This window comes from Eucalyptus grandis, chromosome 6 (genome assembly GCF_016545825.1).
Source record: "Eucalyptus grandis isolate ANBG69807.140 chromosome 6, ASM1654582v1, whole genome shotgun sequence".
In the NCBI taxonomy this organism is placed as follows: domain Eukaryota; kingdom Viridiplantae; phylum Streptophyta; class Magnoliopsida; order Myrtales; family Myrtaceae; genus Eucalyptus; species Eucalyptus grandis.
The window spans coordinates 44,963,862-44,982,933 of record NC_052617.1 but is presented as its reverse complement, the minus strand read 5'-3'; the positions used below and the strand labels follow the sequence as shown (position 1 = coordinate 44,982,933).

At 39.0% G+C, this 19,072-nt stretch overlaps 1 protein-coding gene across 1 annotated transcript; it reads right to left on the bottom strand.

Moving 5' to 3' along the window:
* Window positions 1-191: 191 nt before the first annotated feature.
* On the bottom strand, window positions 192-17,220 carry LOC104452101. Its single transcript, XM_039314606.1, has 8 exons — window positions 17,079-17,220; window positions 2,761-2,946; window positions 2,302-2,358; window positions 2,032-2,117; window positions 1,723-1,794; window positions 1,410-1,463; window positions 825-972; window positions 192-666 (listed from the first exon to the last, which is right to left on the bottom strand). Exons 1-7 carry the CDS (start codon window positions 17,218-17,220, stop codon window positions 874-876), a joined length of 696 nt encoding a protein of 231 aa, XP_039170540.1. The 3' UTR covers window positions 192-666; window positions 825-873.
* Window positions 17,221-19,072: the final 1,852 nt, after the last annotated feature.

Below are 19,072 nucleotides of genomic sequence, written 5' to 3'. Positions count from 1 at the left end.
AGGAAGCAAAAACATTCGATGTTTTCATCAGCTACTGTCTAGTTGGTTTGCCATTCTAAAGTCAAAACAGGGCTAGAGATGCACCAACACCAGTTGACAGGACTTTTGGAGTAGCTTTACTGCCATGCTCCAGAAAACCAAACCCCTCAAATTTGATTGTGCAGATCAGAGTGAACATACACACATTGATGTAAACGGGGCAATGAGCTTATACACAATACAATACACACTGATATAATTGCATGGTGATAGTTACAAAATGAGGACGAAACCGCGTGAGACAGTAGAAAAAGGAAAGGACGGCGACTTGCCGATCGCTTTTCCTCTCACGTCGGGCCCCAAATGGTCATTATCTACAATCTATACTAGCAAGTCATTTGGGAAACAGAAAAGGAAAATTAGTCCACAATAATTACAAGCGATCTGTGTCCGAGCTTCTTTCTATCTTTTTGCTGATCTTTAAATCGTCTATTGCTTTGGTGATTCCTCAGAAGTCGCAAGAAGTTCCCAACCTCTGCTTCGAGCTGTTGCATCTAGCGTTCTCCGTGACCTCGGGCAAGAGCTTCTCGAAGATTTCAAGGAACAGTACCCACTCATCTTCGCTCATATCTCCGAAAGAGATCCCCTCGCCCTCGTTGTCGTGTTGCTGCACTGCACCGTGCATACCTTTGAGGCATCAAAAATGGTAAGTCACTATTACAGATGATTACAGTCGACTCACATGACATGGCACGGACGGGGCAACAAAAAGTGAGAGAACGACCCTCGCGGGGCTGGCAATTTGTTGAACTTTCGACCATGAGAATCATCACACGGCCTGATACCTGAGACATTTCGGCTTCCAACTTTGAGATTGGAGAGGAGATACCCATGTCAGATCATGGCATCGGGTTGACGTTCCGGTGATGATGCTTCGTATTTAGGCAAAGTCTTGTACGATTCATGGATCCTCCTCAAAGTAGGGAACTTGGCCTGCGACGAAGAAGAATACGGACTCAGCTAGGCTACTCAAGCATGAAAGTAAAGACAACATGCATGGATGCTCGATCCACGAGTGCGGCACCAATGATGGGTTTCGAGAATCACAAAGCTCCGACGTTAACCATTCCAATACAGAATGTGCATCATTCAAAAGCCCTCATGCAGTGCTATACCATAGAGATGTCCCGGACTCGAGGTGCACCATGAATACATTTTCATATGTTTTTGCTCACGAGACATATCTATAGTTACGATACATGGCAGCAGGTTTGCATACGATGAACTGTAAATTGAGAAGTAAAGGGCCTCTCATCTGAAGATCTTAATACCCCTATTTGGTAATTGCAATGTGAAAGTTCTCCCAGCGAGACAACTATCCCCAAAAAACAAGATCTTCTAAAGAGAAAGCATTATGAACAGGACTATACCAGCACAGTCAGCATCTGAAGAGGCTGTATGCTCGAGCTGATTATACTTGCAGCCTGCCAAAACAAATGACAACGCCAGTTGTTTTTCTACTGAAAACACCCACCAAATTGAACCTAGAGTCTGTTGTGAAGTGACAAAGCAGAGAGGATAGGGAATGAAGAGCACTACAATGGAAGATCTCATCTAATCAGTTTTGATCATGCGTAATTCAGCAAAAACTCAGAAATTTCATGTAAATGATCATCAAAATCTGCGGGAAACTTCAGCTTTAAAGGAATGGAAAGTGCAAAAAAAGAAAAGAAAAAAAGAGACCTGGAGGTTGAGAGCTTTCAATCGAGGATCACGAGGTAACAAAGCCTTCTGAGGATACTTTTCTTCCAAATACTGAACAAAGATAACACGTGCTTTAGCAAAAATCAAAATCGAAATGCACTCAAACCAATCAAACTGATCAAATCAAGCAAAGGGGCCAGAAACTATGCATTGAGTTGAAAAAGGAGCTAGAGAGCTTCTATTTAAGGCTCCTAAATGATGACCTCATACGTATTGGTATTTTAAGTTACGCGTCCATCCAACTCTTATCTATTGCAAACTCTGCTGCATAGCCTAAATAACACCCACCAGCAAAATTGCATAAGAATCTGAAACCACGAAATCTCCGTCCACTAACACTGGAACCAAATGCATAGGATTTAACTTGTCAAATTCTGCAAAATCAAGCACACAACTTCGATCAGAGCTAGAGAATACTTCACTAGATTTCACAGACTTGAGGTAATCGTGCCAGCGGGTATTATGCATACAAAATCTTTCCATTGCCATTTCGAGGCCTACCTACTGAAATCTCGAGAACAATTTGATCTATGACTAAAACGAAGGATCTGAAATTACCAGCAGTATATTGCTTTTCTTTCCTGAGATCCACTGCTTTATACTCATATGAGATCCCTACACACCAACCAAGAATAAAGTTAAAAAACATCACCCTAAAGAAAGGTCTTTTTAACATCGTTTCAGCTGCAAACTTCAAGGGTTACTTTCAGATTGTAAGCTCAACATCTGGTTTATCATAATGCCAAAACCAGCCAGCGAGCTGCAGCTCACTCGAGATGCTGCAGCTCGAGCGAGCTGCGGCTCGAGCTCGAGCGAGCGTTGCTCCCCCTTCGGCGCGGCAGATCTGGGCGAGCAATGCTCGCTCGAGGCTCGAGCGAGCCGTCCCAGATCTGTCGCGCCGAAGGGGGAGCAGTGCTGACCGGAGAAGGAGCGCCGAAGGGGAGCGACGCTGACCGGAGGAGGAGCGCCGAACGGGGAGCAACGCTGACCGGAGAAGGAGGAGCACTAGAAAAGTACCTGGAGTCGCTGGAGTGAGGAGTCGCCGGAGAGTCAGCCGAGTGGGTGCCGCCGGAGAGATGGGAGAGACGCCGGAAAAGGAAGAACGAAGCTTCAGCCGACGAGAGGAGCGATGAGCACGCACGAAGGAGAAGAGCTTCGCCTTTGTTCCGATTTTGTTCTTTTGTTCTTTTGGTTTTTGCCTTCCTTCCAAAGTGTTTCTTTTCAAAAGAAACAACTTCTTTATGTTTCTTTTTTTTGTTCTTATTTTGTTTTGGGAACAAAAAACAAAAAAAGAACAGAAACGCAACTAAACGCGTTTCTATTCCTTTTTTATTCCCGGGAACACTTTCTGTACAGAAGTGTTCCGGAAACATTTCTAAGAAACGTTTCCATGCACACCCTTATTTTTTATTTGCCGCGCTTGCTTTTGATCGCCTTCTTCCAAGCTCGAATCCAGTGATCTCGAACTTTTTTCCAATGGACTTGAAGACTCGACTGAACACATAAGTTGTTGAATTTGTGGAACTAGGAACGTTGACTTTTTCCTATCTTTGGCAAAAGTTCTTAGATTTTAGTCGAGACTGGGGTTTGACTGATCGCTAATGCATGCTTAATTTTCTCAACCATACTACAAGAAAGAAAGAAAACGGGCGACTACCCAAGCGGCTCCCTAAAAGCCTAGAAAACAGTCTCCGGCGAATTTTGGGGTTGGCTTTTAGGGACCGCTAATTTCCGTCGCCAAAGCTCCCAGGCAAATCTTCCCCCTTCGCTCATTGCCATGGGAGCAAGCCCTTCGGCAACACAAGGACGTCGCCTTTAATGCGAGCCGTCCCTGAAGAGGCACTCTGAAGACAGCTTTGACCATCCATAAAATGGCATAACATGTCTTTCCTAGGCCAGACTGCCGGATATAAAGTAGAATTTGCTGCCTTTTGCATATCGTGATAATATAGTTGTTCGACAAATCATGCTACAGATGCTAGAATTTAGGTGAACTTCTATTATATGAGAATCATTAATATCTACTATGAACAGAAAAAACAAAGATAATTCACATACTTTATCAGATATGCAGGGTAATCACTATTGGCAAGATCCTAAAACATAAATTAAATAATAGAATAAATCTGTTCATTCAATCTCTTCTTAATGAATAAGTAAATCACTTTCACAGAATGAGTTTGGATAACAACTTTTTGTTGGAATAGAATGGTGGAAGGTAAAGAGGAATTACCAGTTGAGTGATCGAAGTAGTATTGACACCTTAATTTTGACGACCCATATAATCATTCATTAATTGCATAAAATTTTAGGGGTTAATTGAAAATAATTATAATCAATTTGACGACCCATATAATCATTCATTAATTGCATAAAATTTTAGGGGTTAATTGAAAATAATTATAATCAAATTGCATGGCATATAGACATTAGGCACATGCCATGCGCGTGCATGGGCAACCGCCGGCCAATGTCAAGATGACGTTAGCTGGCGCGTGCGAGTTACCACACGCGTGCCACGCACGGGTGTGCGGTTACCGCTGGCGTGCGTTGCTTACACCTGCAGTTTCCTCCGCTCGCGCGTGCGTTGCACGCGCCTGGAAACCGCCTCGGCGCCTGCGTTGCACATGTCGACGAAGCCGAACACTTCGGCCATGCGTGGTGGCACGTCCGGCGATGTCCAGCGGCAAGCCACCACTCGAAATTCTCGTATCGATGAGCACTTCAACCCTAAGCAATCAGAAACACACTTCAATCTACAAAAAAACAACAACAACAAAAAACTATGGGGAATAGTACGGTGTCAGGATTTTTTCCGTCCCTTTATCGATCAACAGTGATGTTTCAAAGAATAATCAATCAAAACTTGTTTATAAACATAAACAGTAATCGGAAAACATGATCGAGAGGCTCTGATACCAATGTTGACGAATTTTGGAAAATGGAATTCCCAAAACAATGATTCGACACAGAATCGAACCCTAATAGAAACAACGAAGCAGAAGCAAGCCCAGTAAAACATGAATCACCGATCCTAAGGCACATCATATAATCGAGCATACTTTGTTTCCATAGACTAAACACTGATGTTGCGATAAGAGGAAGAAACCACACTGTTCTTCAAAGGATGATCCTGTTCTTTTGTTTTTCGGGAGAAAGCAATGTCAAAAGACGTAACTTTTAGAGAGAACGTAAACTCTCATTCTCAAAAATACGTAACTTCACCCCGATAACCGCCTCTCTGATTTTCCCATATCTATTATAACTTCCTCCATGGGCCCTCAACTCACGGGCGGGGCCTTTGGGCCCAACATGGGCGGACGGGCCAACTTAGGCCCATCAAAAGGAAAAATCCATCAACTGAATTGTTAGAGAGTGTTGTTACATGAATGGGCTGATATGTAGTGCTCTATTTATGGAGGCAATCTAGAGATACCGAATTGGGTTTTTTGGGTGTCCCTTATTTGGTTCTAATGTGTTCTTTTTTCTGTCATTGCCCCTCATATATTTGATTCTATGGAATAGAAGAAATGAGCCAAGAGAGTAGAATTGCATTGGTTTTCTATTTTGATGTATGTATTGTGAAAGCTAGTACGAGCACCTAGAGGGGGTGAATAGGTGCGAAAATAAATTTTGCAGAGTAAAGTATATAATTTTGCTTTTAAACCAACTCTATTTAACAATAGATTATGAAAATGAAATTAGACTCTAATAATCAAATAGATTTACGATCAAAGTAAAAGAGCTTAGGGAAGAGAATAAAAACACAAGGTTTATAGTGGTTTGGCTTAATCCAAGCCTACATCCATTCTTCCGCACTAACAGCCCACCGACTGGATTTCACTAAGAATCAAAAGAGTTGTTACAATATAGCTCTTCCTTGATTCCACAGTGTAGAGACTCTGCTACACTTTCTCAAGGTCTCACAGAAGTATAAACACTCTTTTGAGTACAAGTTTTCGCTCAACAATTGAATTGACAAAGAACAAGAAACTTCAGACTTTAGAATTCTTCTATCATGCACACACTTCAATAACTAGAACGTCTTCCTTATATACTCCTCCATGCATTCATACTCGTTGGCACTTATCAAATGAGCTCTTCCAATCTACCCGTTAAACATAATCAATTAGGAAGATCTCGAGTTATTTAAGGAATATGACGATAGCACATCAATCATGCTTGCCTATACAATCAGGATCTAAGTTTCCATAAGTAGAACCTTCCAAGCATGCTTCATCAATCAACAGATCTAAATTACCCGAATTGAAATCAAAACGAATAATAGATTCCAAGATGTTATATCCAGCCGAGAGATCTTCTTCAATCGATAGAATCAAATCCTTAACAAAATACCCAGTTCTAGATAAGTCTTCTTCGACAGTCTAGAAACTGTCAATGAGGATAGAATTTAAATCTTGAGTCTGGCGGTCCAGTGGTCTTCATACTTTGACTAAAGAGTCTGCAAGTCTTCAGACTAGACTGATGGAAACGTTTTGTCAGCTTCAAAACACGCAAGGAAGTTTTCTCCAACACTTGTCACTTTGATAGAGCTTTGAAATACTTGCACTAACTAAAGGTTTAACTAGAAAGAAACCTTTATGCATGTATATTAATCTCATGAAAATTTTAGATGTATATTTCTAACGTTTTATTTCTTGTTTTTGTTTTATAAACAAAAGTGGAGGATTGTTGGTAGTTTGTTTATAAAACAAATGAAGAGTGTGCCTTATCCCACATCAAAAAGATGTGAGTGCACACGTGAACGAGATTTGGCACTAATCGACGATCATTTTTTTATGTCTTTTTAATGTAATCTTTGAGACGTACTTGTTCATTTTGCAACCTTTCTCGAAAGGTTGCCTTTGTTCTTTTTTTTGCAACCTTTTGAAGAGTTGCATTTATTCAAAAGAAAAAGATAAGTACGTTTATTTTGAGATCAAACACATATCTTCTTTCATTTTTTCGTTTTCTTTCGAAAGAAATTACAGTCATTGTTTCCAATTGTTTTCTATGAGAGACCCTAGAGAAATACTAGAATTACTATCTAGTATTCTCATTTGAAATTTTGTTGTATTCTGAAGAAAATTTTCCGGTGACTATTAGCAACTTTGTGGGGTAAATAAATCCTTCAAGAAAGTAATATCACACCTCAAAGTCTGACTTGATTACTCAATCCAACTTCATTATTCTATCCAATTCAAAGCCATATTTTCCCAACAGTGGGGTGGTCAACGGTCTTCATAATTTCTTGCTAACTATGGAAATGTGTCACTTGTTCGCAGCAGATGCGGCAGCGAGGGGAGAAGTTCAGGAATCTTCGTGTGACGGAGGAGAGACGTGGCGACGGCTTCAATGTTTTACGGGGAGGAGGAGAATGAAAGAAAGGGAATTTGTTCCCACGCCGATTGTGGTCTTTGTGCCACAAAGAAAAGTTCAATGAATTTGCTAACCGTCTGAGCAGGCAGTCAAGCGATTCTCGCAATTGCCAAAGAAAATGTTGACTGGAGAGCGGTGTGACAACGCTCAATGAAAACGGACGTCGGAGTTGTTGATGATGAGTAGTGGCGATAGTTCGGTGACGTAGACGCGTTCTTAAATGAGATGGATATGGTGTTGCTCGATGACGACTTGATGTAATGTGAATAGCATAGTCCGACAACAAGCTTGTTAACGTGGCGTGCATCATTAGGCATCAAGGACTTGCTATTTTGTTGAGCGAAAAATCCGGATGTCACATCAATACCCTCATCTTACCAAAAAAAAGTTATGGTAATTAGGTTGTTAGAATGAAAGCGCTACCGGACACCCATGGTGTATGGGAACTTGTCAACACAAGCTATCATGAAGTAAAGGACAAGGCTACTTTTAGTCAAAATCAGAAGAAGGTTTCAAGCAAAAGATTAATATGCCCTATTAATCATCTATTAAACTTTAGATGATTTGATGTTCGAGAATTTGTCGAACGGTACTACTTCTTAGGAGGCATTGGAGACCCTTAACAACTTCAAGAACATACGCCTTCAAATTTTGAGAGGCGAATTTGAAGTAATCCATATGAAAAAATATGAATTGATTCTTGATTATTTCACAAAAGTTCTTGCAATTGTTAACCAGATTGAAAAAAATGATGAAAATGTTCTAGACATTTGAGTTGTTGAGAAGATTTTATGGTCCTTAGACAAGAAGTACAATCATATTAGTGTTGTAATCAAAGGGCCTATTTGGTAACCATCCCAACAGTGCTAGATTCTATTTTTTTGTTCCCGGAAGTAATTTCGGAACAGAATCGCATTTGATACAATTTTTATTCCTAGGAACAAAGAACAAATTTCTATTTTTTTATTCCCAGAAATAGATTTGGAATATAATCAAGAATAAAAAAAAAAGTTGATTTTTGTTCCTAGGAACAAATCTAAGAATCAAGCCCATATTTTCTCTTCTTCTTCTTCTTCCATTTTCTTCTTATTCATCTACTGCCACCACCGCGGTTACCAACCACCGCCGTCCACCGTCCGCCGTTCGCTGCCCACCGCCACCGATCGCCGGCAATCGATCCGACGAGCTCGCCGAAGACAAGCCTAGCCACCGACGAGGCTCGCCCATCCCGCCGGTGGCCAAACAGCCTCAGTGGGGCTGGGTGAGCTTCGCACGGGCTGGGCAAGCCTTGCAATCTAGCGAGGCGAGCCTCGCTGATGGCTAGGCGAGCCTCACCCAACCCCAACGAGGCCTTCTTGGTCACCAGCGAGAATCAGCTGACAAGGGCCGGCCTCGCTGAGGGCCGGTGACGCTCCAGTGAGGTCCCTCATCCGGCCGGTCGTTGCACTTAAAGAAGAAGAATAAGAGAGAGAAAGGAAAAAGAAAAGAAAAGAAAAGAAAAGAAAAAGTAAAAATGTAAAAAAATATATTTTAAAATTAAAAGAAAATAATTTGGAGTAGAAATTTTGAAGCGATACTACACGCAATTCTATTTCAAAATTAGAAATATTGGATAGTTACCAAATGGCTTAAAATGCTTAGAAATTATTCCCGGGAACATAATAAAAAAAAAGAATCATTTATGATTAGAAATTGTTTCCGAAAACATAATCATTACCAAACGCATCCAAATAGTCCAAAAACTTAGATGCAATGACGAACGCTGATTTTCTAGATTTTATTGTCAAGCCATGAAGTAAAATTCAAAACAAACAAGCATGAGCAAGTGGAGGAAGTGCTCCAAACTTAGTTGACCATACGAGATGAGAAGGAGCAAAGTAGAGATCCCATGCAAATTCGAAAGACTAATCAAGATTGTGGTCGAGATTGAGGCCAAGGTCACTATCAAGGTAAAGGTCAAGGATGAAGTAGAGGAGATATTGCTCGAACATCTTTTTCTATAACTTTAGGTACACCTACAAGGGCTGGTGTGCTAACACATTTTTTTCTCAACCACATACTTAAAGTCATCTTCCTCTATTGTCATTCATTGTGATTTTAATTCCGAGAGAGCGATGCTACTAGGTCGGAGGGCCCTATGAAAGCTCTTCCCATAAGGACTTGGCCATGTAGAATTCATTATTAGCGTAACAAGGGAATCCCTCATTTAAGATAAGGACCAGCTTCTTCCATGGCTATGATGGCCTTGAGGTCTATGTAGTCCCCGTAACTGTATCTCTCCACACATTCAAATGAACTTTCTAGAGTTTAGCCTCTTGATTGGCATTTATGGTGTGTTTAATAATATCTCTATTCTTGAGAATAATTTCTATTCATAAATATTTTTATTTTTATTTTTATTTTTATTCTCTGGATGAATTTCTAAGAAGAAAAACATGTTTGTTAACTGCATGAAATTTATATTCCCGAAATAGAGAAAGAACAAAAATGCATTTGACATGGACCTAAAAATTTCTAATCCCAATTTTTTTATTTAATTATAAAGAGACTTAACATTTCTTGTTTGGATAATACTAGGCTTTTGTAATGATTTAGTTGATCAAGATATTATAAAATAACCTAAGAAAATCCAACATAATAATTAGTCAATGATGAATAGCCGAAAATAGTAATAGAGAGTTATGTTGGTTTATAACTTATAATATGAGGAGATTGATGGTAAATCTTTGAACATTACAATAAAACAGGTGTATGGATCTTTTGAAAAGAATAGTAAAAGTTGCTTGGAGCCACCAAGCTTTCATGATCTAGCATTGTCTCTAAAGGAAAACGACATTCAAAATCCAATAGTAAAGCCCTAAAAACTTATTCAATCTTGAATCCAATTTTTATCAATTTTTTTTTTTTTTTACATTTTTTATGCTAAACTATTTCTAAACGAAAGTTAACATTAAAATCTAGTAAAAAAACTACTCAACATCTAATTTCTAAATTTTTTCCTAAATTTTTGAATTTTTATTTTCTTTATTTTGTTTTTTATTCCGAAAAATGGGAACTCATATCAGGTCAGGAGATTGAACATTATGTCGATTGTGTAAATACAAATATTAGGTTATGTTGAGTTTATTTTTCTAAAATAACCTCTCTTTTTTTGTGTTTCCAAGAACAAAGACGTGGATTTTTTTTTTCTACTTCTTATTTTTATTTCAAATTTATTTTCTGGCTACTAATTTGTTTCGGGGAACAGAAAATTTGGTTGGCATTACTAAATAGATTTTTGTTCTTTTTCTGATCTAAGGAAAAAAGGAATAAAAAAATAAATAAATAAAAATATCATCAAATAGGGCCAAACTGTTTAAAAGCAACGTGAAAATCAATTGGAAGACGTAAAACTACTAATTTAGAGGCAACTTTCTCGAGTGCGAAATAGATAAAGGGAGGATCACGTGAATGACTTGACCAAGAACAACGAGCCAATCCACGACCACATAAAATGAAGTATTGCTGCCTAGGATAAACTAGGTAAGGTTGAGCGCGCACGTGGACCACAAGTGATGTAGACGTTCATAGGAACGATCTTCACATTTTAATTCAGAATCAAGTCAGGATCCACACAACGCGGTAAATATCTCCATTCTTAACGAGGTTGCAGCACCGCATGGGGCCGTGAAAGCGAAAAGGTGTTGGTAAATCACTCACATCACTCAGGCTGGTAGTTGATCTTAGTGCAATAATAGAGAATATGCAGTACAGAACGTTCTAGTCCACAGCTAGCGAAGACAAGGAAGACTAGATTCCGATGGGAAAATGAACGGTGGAGAAGCAAAACGCAGCTTCCAATATATCTCCCGACAGTCTGCACCATTCGCAGGTTAAAAAGCATTTCCAAAATTCTGTACAGTACACGTGTTAAACGCCGTACATCAACCGGCCTGATAGAACCCCCACGATGATGCATTTACTAAAAGTCAACCGTGCTCAGGTGCATAACTTGGGCCACTAGCATTCGGCACGAAAAATCCCAAAATAACAGTGCAATTATTGGAATTGCTTAGCCATTTCTTGCCTATAAATATCCATCAATAAAGTCCTTGGCATTCACGAAAAAGCCTCTCGTGCTCTTTATCAATTGGTCAAACACCAAAATCTAATTAGAGATAGCCAAAAAAAAAAAAAGAGAGAAAAATGTCAGTAGACGTCCGCAACAAACGAAAACGAGGAAGACCAAATTCTAATAGGAAAATGAACGGTGGAGAAGTGAAACACAGAATGCATGTTATGTCCGACAATCAGCACCATTCGTAGGTTAAAGTACCTTTCCAACATTGTCCATAGTGCACATGTCAAACGTTGTCTATTAACTGGCCCGATAGAACGCAATGATGATGCATCTGTACTCGGGTGCATAACCTAGGCCACTAGCATTAGGCACATATTGTTATTTTGGGGAACTACAATCCCAAAATAACATACCCAAATGGTGCAATTACTAGGATTGCTAAGCCGTTCCTTGCCTATAAATACCCATCAATAAGGTCTTTGGCACTCGGGGAAAAGCCTCTCGTGCTCTTTATCTATTGGTCAGACACCAGAATCTCATTAGAGATAGCCAAAAAAAGAAAAGAAGAGAATGTCTCATCAGATTTCAACAATTCCATCTGTTCCTCCAGCTCAAGAAAAAAGCCATGTGGTCGAACGCCAGTCAGTAGATTTTCATCCAAGCACATGGGGGATGACTTCCTCAAATATGCCTCTAGCTCCTACTCAATGGTCGGAATTTAATACATTGCTTCTGACTTAACTATATATATGTATACATATTTCGTGAATAGCAGTGGCATAGCAAGTGAAAAATGCATTTCCCTCTATGCACTTCATCTAGAATAACACAAAATTTCCCCACGTAATTAAACATTGCTTTTAGGGAAATTTTGACATTCCCGCTATAAATTTAACATTGACGCTCAAAAGCGGGGAGAATATTGCACCGAATAAAAGAGCATTATTTGATTTCAATATTTTGCTTTCATGTTCCTTGCCAGGTAAATAGTAAGGAATATGAAAGCATTATTACCCGAGTTTGATAGAGAAAAGATAAAATATGAAATTCCAAAAAAAGTATATATAAATTGCCTCAATTACCTATGGTCTAAAGCCTAGTCAAGGCTTTCTCAATCTATAATAGACCTTATCAATGAGTGAATTTGAGCCTAAAAATTCTTGTCCACGCCTGTCTATGATATTGAGCATATTAAAATTTCTTTATAAAATTAACTAGACTCGCAGGTTTCAGCAATTTTACGTTCTTCTCCAAATAAAGGAACAAACCATGTGATTGAACGTCGATCCGCGGGTTATCATCCGAGCATATGGGGGATTACTTCCTTAAATATGCTTTCCACTCCAACTTAGCAGTTACTAATTCTTCTGTTATCTTCTACTTTTGTTTTCTCGCAATTGCATTTTGTAGACTGCATTTTGTAGACTTCGATTTCCTTCAATTCCTCCACATCGCATATATGATTTATATTGGTCTCATAAATGTACATGTTCCCTTCTCCGCACAAAAAGATGCAGTCGAAAATCCTGACAACATAAAGAAGTTTGGAAAACAACAATAATTATTCAGTCCAAAGAACACTCTTAAAGCTTCATCGACCACCGTATGTCCTCTGCTGCAAGAAACATCTCATTATGGCATCGACTCCCTCCTCTGGGATGCTCGTTGTTCTCATGGATCCAATTTCACATGTCATCTGAATGAGCGTAGAACATCGAAAAACCTAAATAGGTTTCACAGACGGGGCCATCAAAACTAAGTTTATTTTGTAAAATATAAGTATTTCATGCTTGCTTTAAATTGAAAATAGCGTACAATTTGCAGATGTTCAAATTCCTTAAAAGAGTGGAGGAACAAATCAAGAAACTGAAAGGAAAGGTGAGGAAGATGCTGGCTGGCGTCATGGATAAGCCTTCACAAATGCTTCACTTGATTGATCAGATCCAACATTTGGGAATTGACTACCATTTTGAACATGAAGTAGATGAGCAATTAGAACAAATCAACAAAAGTTACTCTCAACTTCATCTTGAAGATTTCAAGGTAGATGACCTTCACATGGCCGCTCTTATCTTTCAATTGCTACAACAACAAGGTTACAATGTTTCTTCAGGTACGTCTTAAATGTAATGAACCAATCCGATAAGATACGTATTAAGATACTTCTATTGCTTTGTCGAATTTCAGGAGAAACACATACAAGAAAATCTACAACGTTAATCACGCATATCCCCTTCCTAATTTCTAATTGATTGCATCTTTTTTACAGGTTGGTTGGTTGCACGGAGATCTTTAACAAATTCGAGGATAGTGAAGGGAATTTCCGAGAATCGCTTGTCACCGATGCACGCGGATTGCTAAGCCTATATGAAGCTTGCCATTTAAGGTGTCGCGGTGATTCTATCTTGGATGAAGCACTTCCTTTTGCTACAACTCACCTTGAATCAATTGATGAAAGAAAAATGAGCACTAGTCTCTTGAAACAAGTGAGTCATGCCCTAGAGCAGCCACTTTGCAAGGGATTGCCAAGGCTGGAGGCAAGGCATTATATTTCACTCTACCAAGTGGAGCTTTCACACGATGAAGTTTTGTTCACCTTGGCTAAACTAGATTTCAACTTACTACAAGAGCAACACCAGAAGGAACTTGGCAAGATTACTAGGTTCATTAACTTCGTGTGATAGCATAATCTAAAATTAGCTTCTAGACTATGTTTTAACAATACCGAACTATCGATAATGTTATAACACCCAAGCTATCAATTATTCTCATTGTGTTTTCCAAAGGTTAATTCATCTAGTTTCAATTTACCCTTCTAAATAGTGTTTTCCAAAGTCTTTTACAAGTGAAAAAAAAAGTATTATATATGCGAAGTTATCGGCCTAAAGTCCTTTCAGTTACACTCATGTTCGTATAATCATAGGTGGTGGAAGGAGATTGATGTTCCAAGGAAGTTCCCATTCGCTAGAGACAGGATTGTGGAGTTGTTCTTCTGGATCTCGGGACTATATTTTGAGCTTGAATTTGTCATGGCCAAAAATATACTAACCAAAGTGATCTCCTTGACTTCAATTCTCAATGATATCTATGACGTCTACGGCACATTGGAAGAACTTGCGCTCCTCACTGAAGCAATCTAGAAGTATGGAATCCGCATTCTCTTTCTCACACTTTTGAAGTTGATCAATCTTGCATAGAGTCAAGTGTGTCATTTTTTGGGACTTGAATTCAAGTGGGAAGTTGATGCCATGGATGGATTGCCAGTGTATATGCAAGCTTATTATAAGGAGCTTCTCCAGCTCTATGAATACATTGGGAATGAATTAGCCACAAAAGAAAGATCATACTGCCTTGTCTATGCCAAAGAAGTTGTAAGCATCATTGGTACACTTTACATACATCGAAGGCAATCTTTAGTTAGAAACCCAACATTCTTGTTTATGTTTCCATCGTCAGATGAAGAAGCTAGCAAGAGCATACTTTCAGGAAGCCAAATGGTTCCATACCAACTACGTACCAACACTAGAGGAGTACATGTCCCTTCAACTGATAACGACCGGCTATGGAATGTTAGCAACTACGTCACTTGTGAGAATGGGCGATGTGGTCACTGAACATGCTCTTGAATGGTCAATCGGTGATTGCAAGATAGTAAAGACTGCACAAACCATCTGTAGGCTCATGGATGACATTGCCTCTCACCAAGTTAAGAAAACATAATTATCCTCCAAAAATATGATACAGTTTGATCGACCACCACTTAATCTAGAAACACCAATGTTGTTTGACATACAGTTTGAGCAAAAGAGGGGGCATGTAGTATCTGCGGTGGAGTTGCTCATGAAATACCATGGCGTCTTAGAGCAAGAAGCTGGGGAGGAACTACAGAAAGGAGTCATTGATGCATGGAAGGACATTAATGAAGAGTTTCTTTGTCTAACCGCAGTCCTAATGCCGATTCTCACGCGAATGCTAAATTTTTCGTGGGTGATGGATGTATTATATAGCGATGGAGATAATTACACCCATTCTGAAACCAAGCTCAAATATTATGTGACGTTGCTCTTCGTTAGTCCCTTGCCGATGTGAAGTTTGGACCAAACGTTGTCACACAAATTTGGTCACTGTGAATCAATAGTCTATTAATTATGCCTTTGAAATCTTAATTTTTCTGGGATGTATGAGGGAAAATATCATTACCTCTTTAAAATTTCAGAGAACTACTATCTGTTACGAAATCGCACATCGATTCCAGAAAAATAACGCTCGCAAACAATTCACCAGGCATAATATAATAATAAAATAACAGAATCAGAAGAACACGCCAGAAAATTTGTTATCGAAGTTCACCTAAACCTAGCCTATTTCTCCGCGCAGAGGCACTCTGCGAATCCACTAGACTTCGAAAAAAGTTGAAATACAACAATGATCTTCTCTAAAGATCATGGCACAAAGAGATTAAGAACTCTTGTAAAGAAAAAACTCACTTTTTTCTTCTCTCTTTTTCTTGTCTCTTTATTTTCTTTTCCAATGTCTTGACGGCTAGCGTCTTACCATCGCTAATATAAAGATATCACTTTTAACATAAAAGTAAATATGATAGAAAAGACAAAAAAAGCCCTTAAAACAAATAGTTTGCTTTATCTATAACAATCTCTCACTTGAAGACAAATATACCTAAGCACCAAGCAACTTTGCATCCATCTTCTTCAAAAAAATAGTAGTTGAAAAACTTGTGTCTCTACAATACTCCTCATCAATCAATATGGAGTAACACCAATGGTAGTAGTACAAAAATATGCTTCTCTCTATCTACTACCTTGGTCAACATGTCAACTGGATTCTTCGAGCCATCAATCTTCTGTAACTTTAACTCATTATCTTTCAATGCTAATCTAATAAAGTGATAATGCTTCTTGATTTGTCTAGTCCTTGAGTGATAAGCTGCATTATTTGCTAAGTACACTGCACTTTGACTATCACTCCATAGTGTACTGACTAGCTATTTTCGATGTAGCTCATCCATGTAATCTTGTAACCATATGATTTCCTTGGAGGCTTCTGTAATCGCCACGTATTATGCCTCTGTCGTCAATAAAGCCGCTACTTTTTGTAGTTGAGATACCCAACTCATTGATGTACGTGCAACTGTAAGGACATATCCAGTGATACTCTTACCACTGTCTCGATCACCCAAATGATTTGCATCTACATAACCCTGCAATTTTAGATATGTACCACCATAACAAAGTGAGTAATTGGAAGTACCTGCTAGATATCTCAATATCCATTTTATTACATTCCAATGCTCTCTGCCTGGGTTCTGCATATGTCAACTCAGAGCTCCCACTGCATGTGCAATGTCTAGTCTCGTGCTCACCATGGCATACATCAAACTCCCCACTGCTGATGTATATGGAACTACCCCCGTCTCATCTTTCAAAGCCTAAGTGCTCAGACACATATCCTTGGAAAGTTTGAAGTGACTCGCTAGAGGAGTTGCAACCGATTTTGCCTTGTCCATGTTAAATCTTTTTAACACCTTGTTCACATAATCTTCCTGCGATAGCCATAATTTCTTATTTTTCCTTTCCCTGATGATTTTCATGCCTAAAATATTCTTCGCCTCTCCCAAGTCTTTCATAGCAAACTATGATGATAACATCTTTTTCACTTCTACGATTCTCTTCATATTGGAACTAGCCACCAACCTGTCATCCACATATAAAGAGAGATACACAATGTCACCATCAACATACTTACAAAAATAAACACAGTGATTAGTGTACAAATCCTTGTTCTTTCATGAAACCATCAAATTTTAGGTACCATTGCCGCGGAGTTTGTTTCAAGCCATACAAGATTGTCTTCAAGCGACATACCATGTGCTTCTTACCTTTGACTTCAAAACCCTTAAGTTGTGCTATGTATAGTTCTTCATCTAATTCACCATGTAAAAATGCTATTTTTATGTCTAACTGCTCAAGATGAAGATCCTCCACTACAACTATACTCAGTAGAACTCTAATTGATGTCATTTTCACTACAGGTGAAAATATATCAGAGTAGTCAATCCCTTCTTTTTTAGAAAAGCCCTTGACTACAAGTCTCACCTTGTGTCTAATACTATCATTTGCTTCACTCTTAATCTTGTACACTCATTTGTTTAATAAAGCTTTTTTACCTGTGGGTAACTTGGTCAACTCCCAAGTTTTGTTCTAAAGTAATGAGCTCATCTCGTCTTTCATAGCACACTCCTACTGCAAGTGAGACATGTCTGCCTTTGCCTCATCGTAAGTCTCCGGTTCCGCCGAATCTATTTATAAGACATGGCTCAGAACAATATTAGCTGATGGATAAAAAATTACTTTTGGCTTTCTCACACACGTAGACCTCGTCAATACAAGTACTTCAAGCTCGTTAATTTGCTCCGAATCAGTATGTTCCTCTTAAACTACCTCATCACTGATAATAGGCTCATCTTGAACCTCTCTTTCAAGTGCACTTTGATTTACTGGAAACATTTTCACGGGCATTTTGTCAATTCAACATATTTTTGTTCTATTACCTTCTCATGCTTTGTTTAACAATCCTTGTACATCTTTTCTTCATGGAACACCACATTGCGACTGTGGATGACTTTGTTATTCTCATAATCCCAAAGCCTATAGCCATACTCGTCGCCACCATATCCAATAAAGACGCACTTCTAGGACTTAGCATCAAGCTTTTTCCTATCCTCCTTGTCAATCAAAGCATATGCAATATAACCAAACACCTTTAGATGTGAATAATTAATATTTTTACCTAACCACTGCTCTTGTACTATTTCTCCATCCAACGTACTAGATGGACTTCTGTTGATAAGATAAACAGCTACATCAACTGTGGCATCCCATAAGTGTAGCGGGAGACCCACGTGTAGCCTCATGCATCTCGCACGTTCTAGAATAGTCATGTTCATCCTTTCAGCTACACCGTTCTTTTGAGGAATTCTACGAACGGTCTTTAGCCCGTGTATGCCTTCTCAACTCATATATTCTACAAATTCCTTACTCGTGTATTCACTACCATTACTAGACTTCAGAGCTTTAATTTAATAACTTGTCTCTTTTTCTACCATAGTCTTCCACATTCTGAACATCTCGAAAACTTCTAACTTTTCTCTAAGAGCATATACCCAAGTCTTCCTTATCGCATCATCAATGAAGGTGACAAAATATCTCTTATCACCATAAGAGAGTTCTTGAGCAGGTCCCCATACATTAATATGAACCAACTCTAGCTTATGGCCTTTATTTTTTCGCCCATGTTGGAGAAATCCTCTTGAAGTGTTTTGAAGTTGACAAAACGTTTCCATCAGTCTAGTCTGAAGGCTTGTAGACTCTGCTATTTAAAGTCTAAAGACCTCCGGACAGCCAGACTCAAGACTCAAAGTCTATCCTCATTGACAGTTTCTGATCCATTGAAGAAAGGCTATCCAAAACTGGATGTTTCATTAAGGATGTGGCCTTATCGACTGGAGAAGATCTCTTGGCTGGATATGACATAACGGAATCCTTTATTTGATCATAATTGATTCGAAGATTAAGGATCTGATGATTGGCAAAGTATACTTGGAATGTTCTACTTATGGAAACCGAGAGATCCTGATTGTATGGGCGAACATGATTGATGGGCTATCGACATGTTCCTTTAATAGCTCGAATGATCTTCCTAATTGATTCCGTCCAACGGGTAGATTTGAGGAATTCATTTGGTAAGTGCCAACGGGTATGATGGCATGAAGGAGTATATAAGGAAGACGTTCCAGTTGTTCGAGTGTGTGCACGATAGAGGAATTCCAAAGTCTGAAGCTCCTTGTTCTTAGTCAATTCATTTGTTGAGCAA

Coding starts and splice junctions, on each gene's coding strand:
- LOC104452101 (XM_039314606.1), bottom strand. CDS start 17,220: ATGACATCAATTAGAGTTCTACTGAGTATAGTTGTAGTGGAGGATCTT. Junction 2,359..2,760: donor CCTCACTCCAGCGACTCCAG/GTACTTTTCTAG, acceptor GTTGGTGTGTAG/GGATCTCATATGAGTATAAA. Junction 2,118..2,301: donor AGAAAAGCAATATACTGCTG/GTAATTTCAGAT, acceptor TTGATTTTGCAG/AATTTGACAAGTTAAATCCT.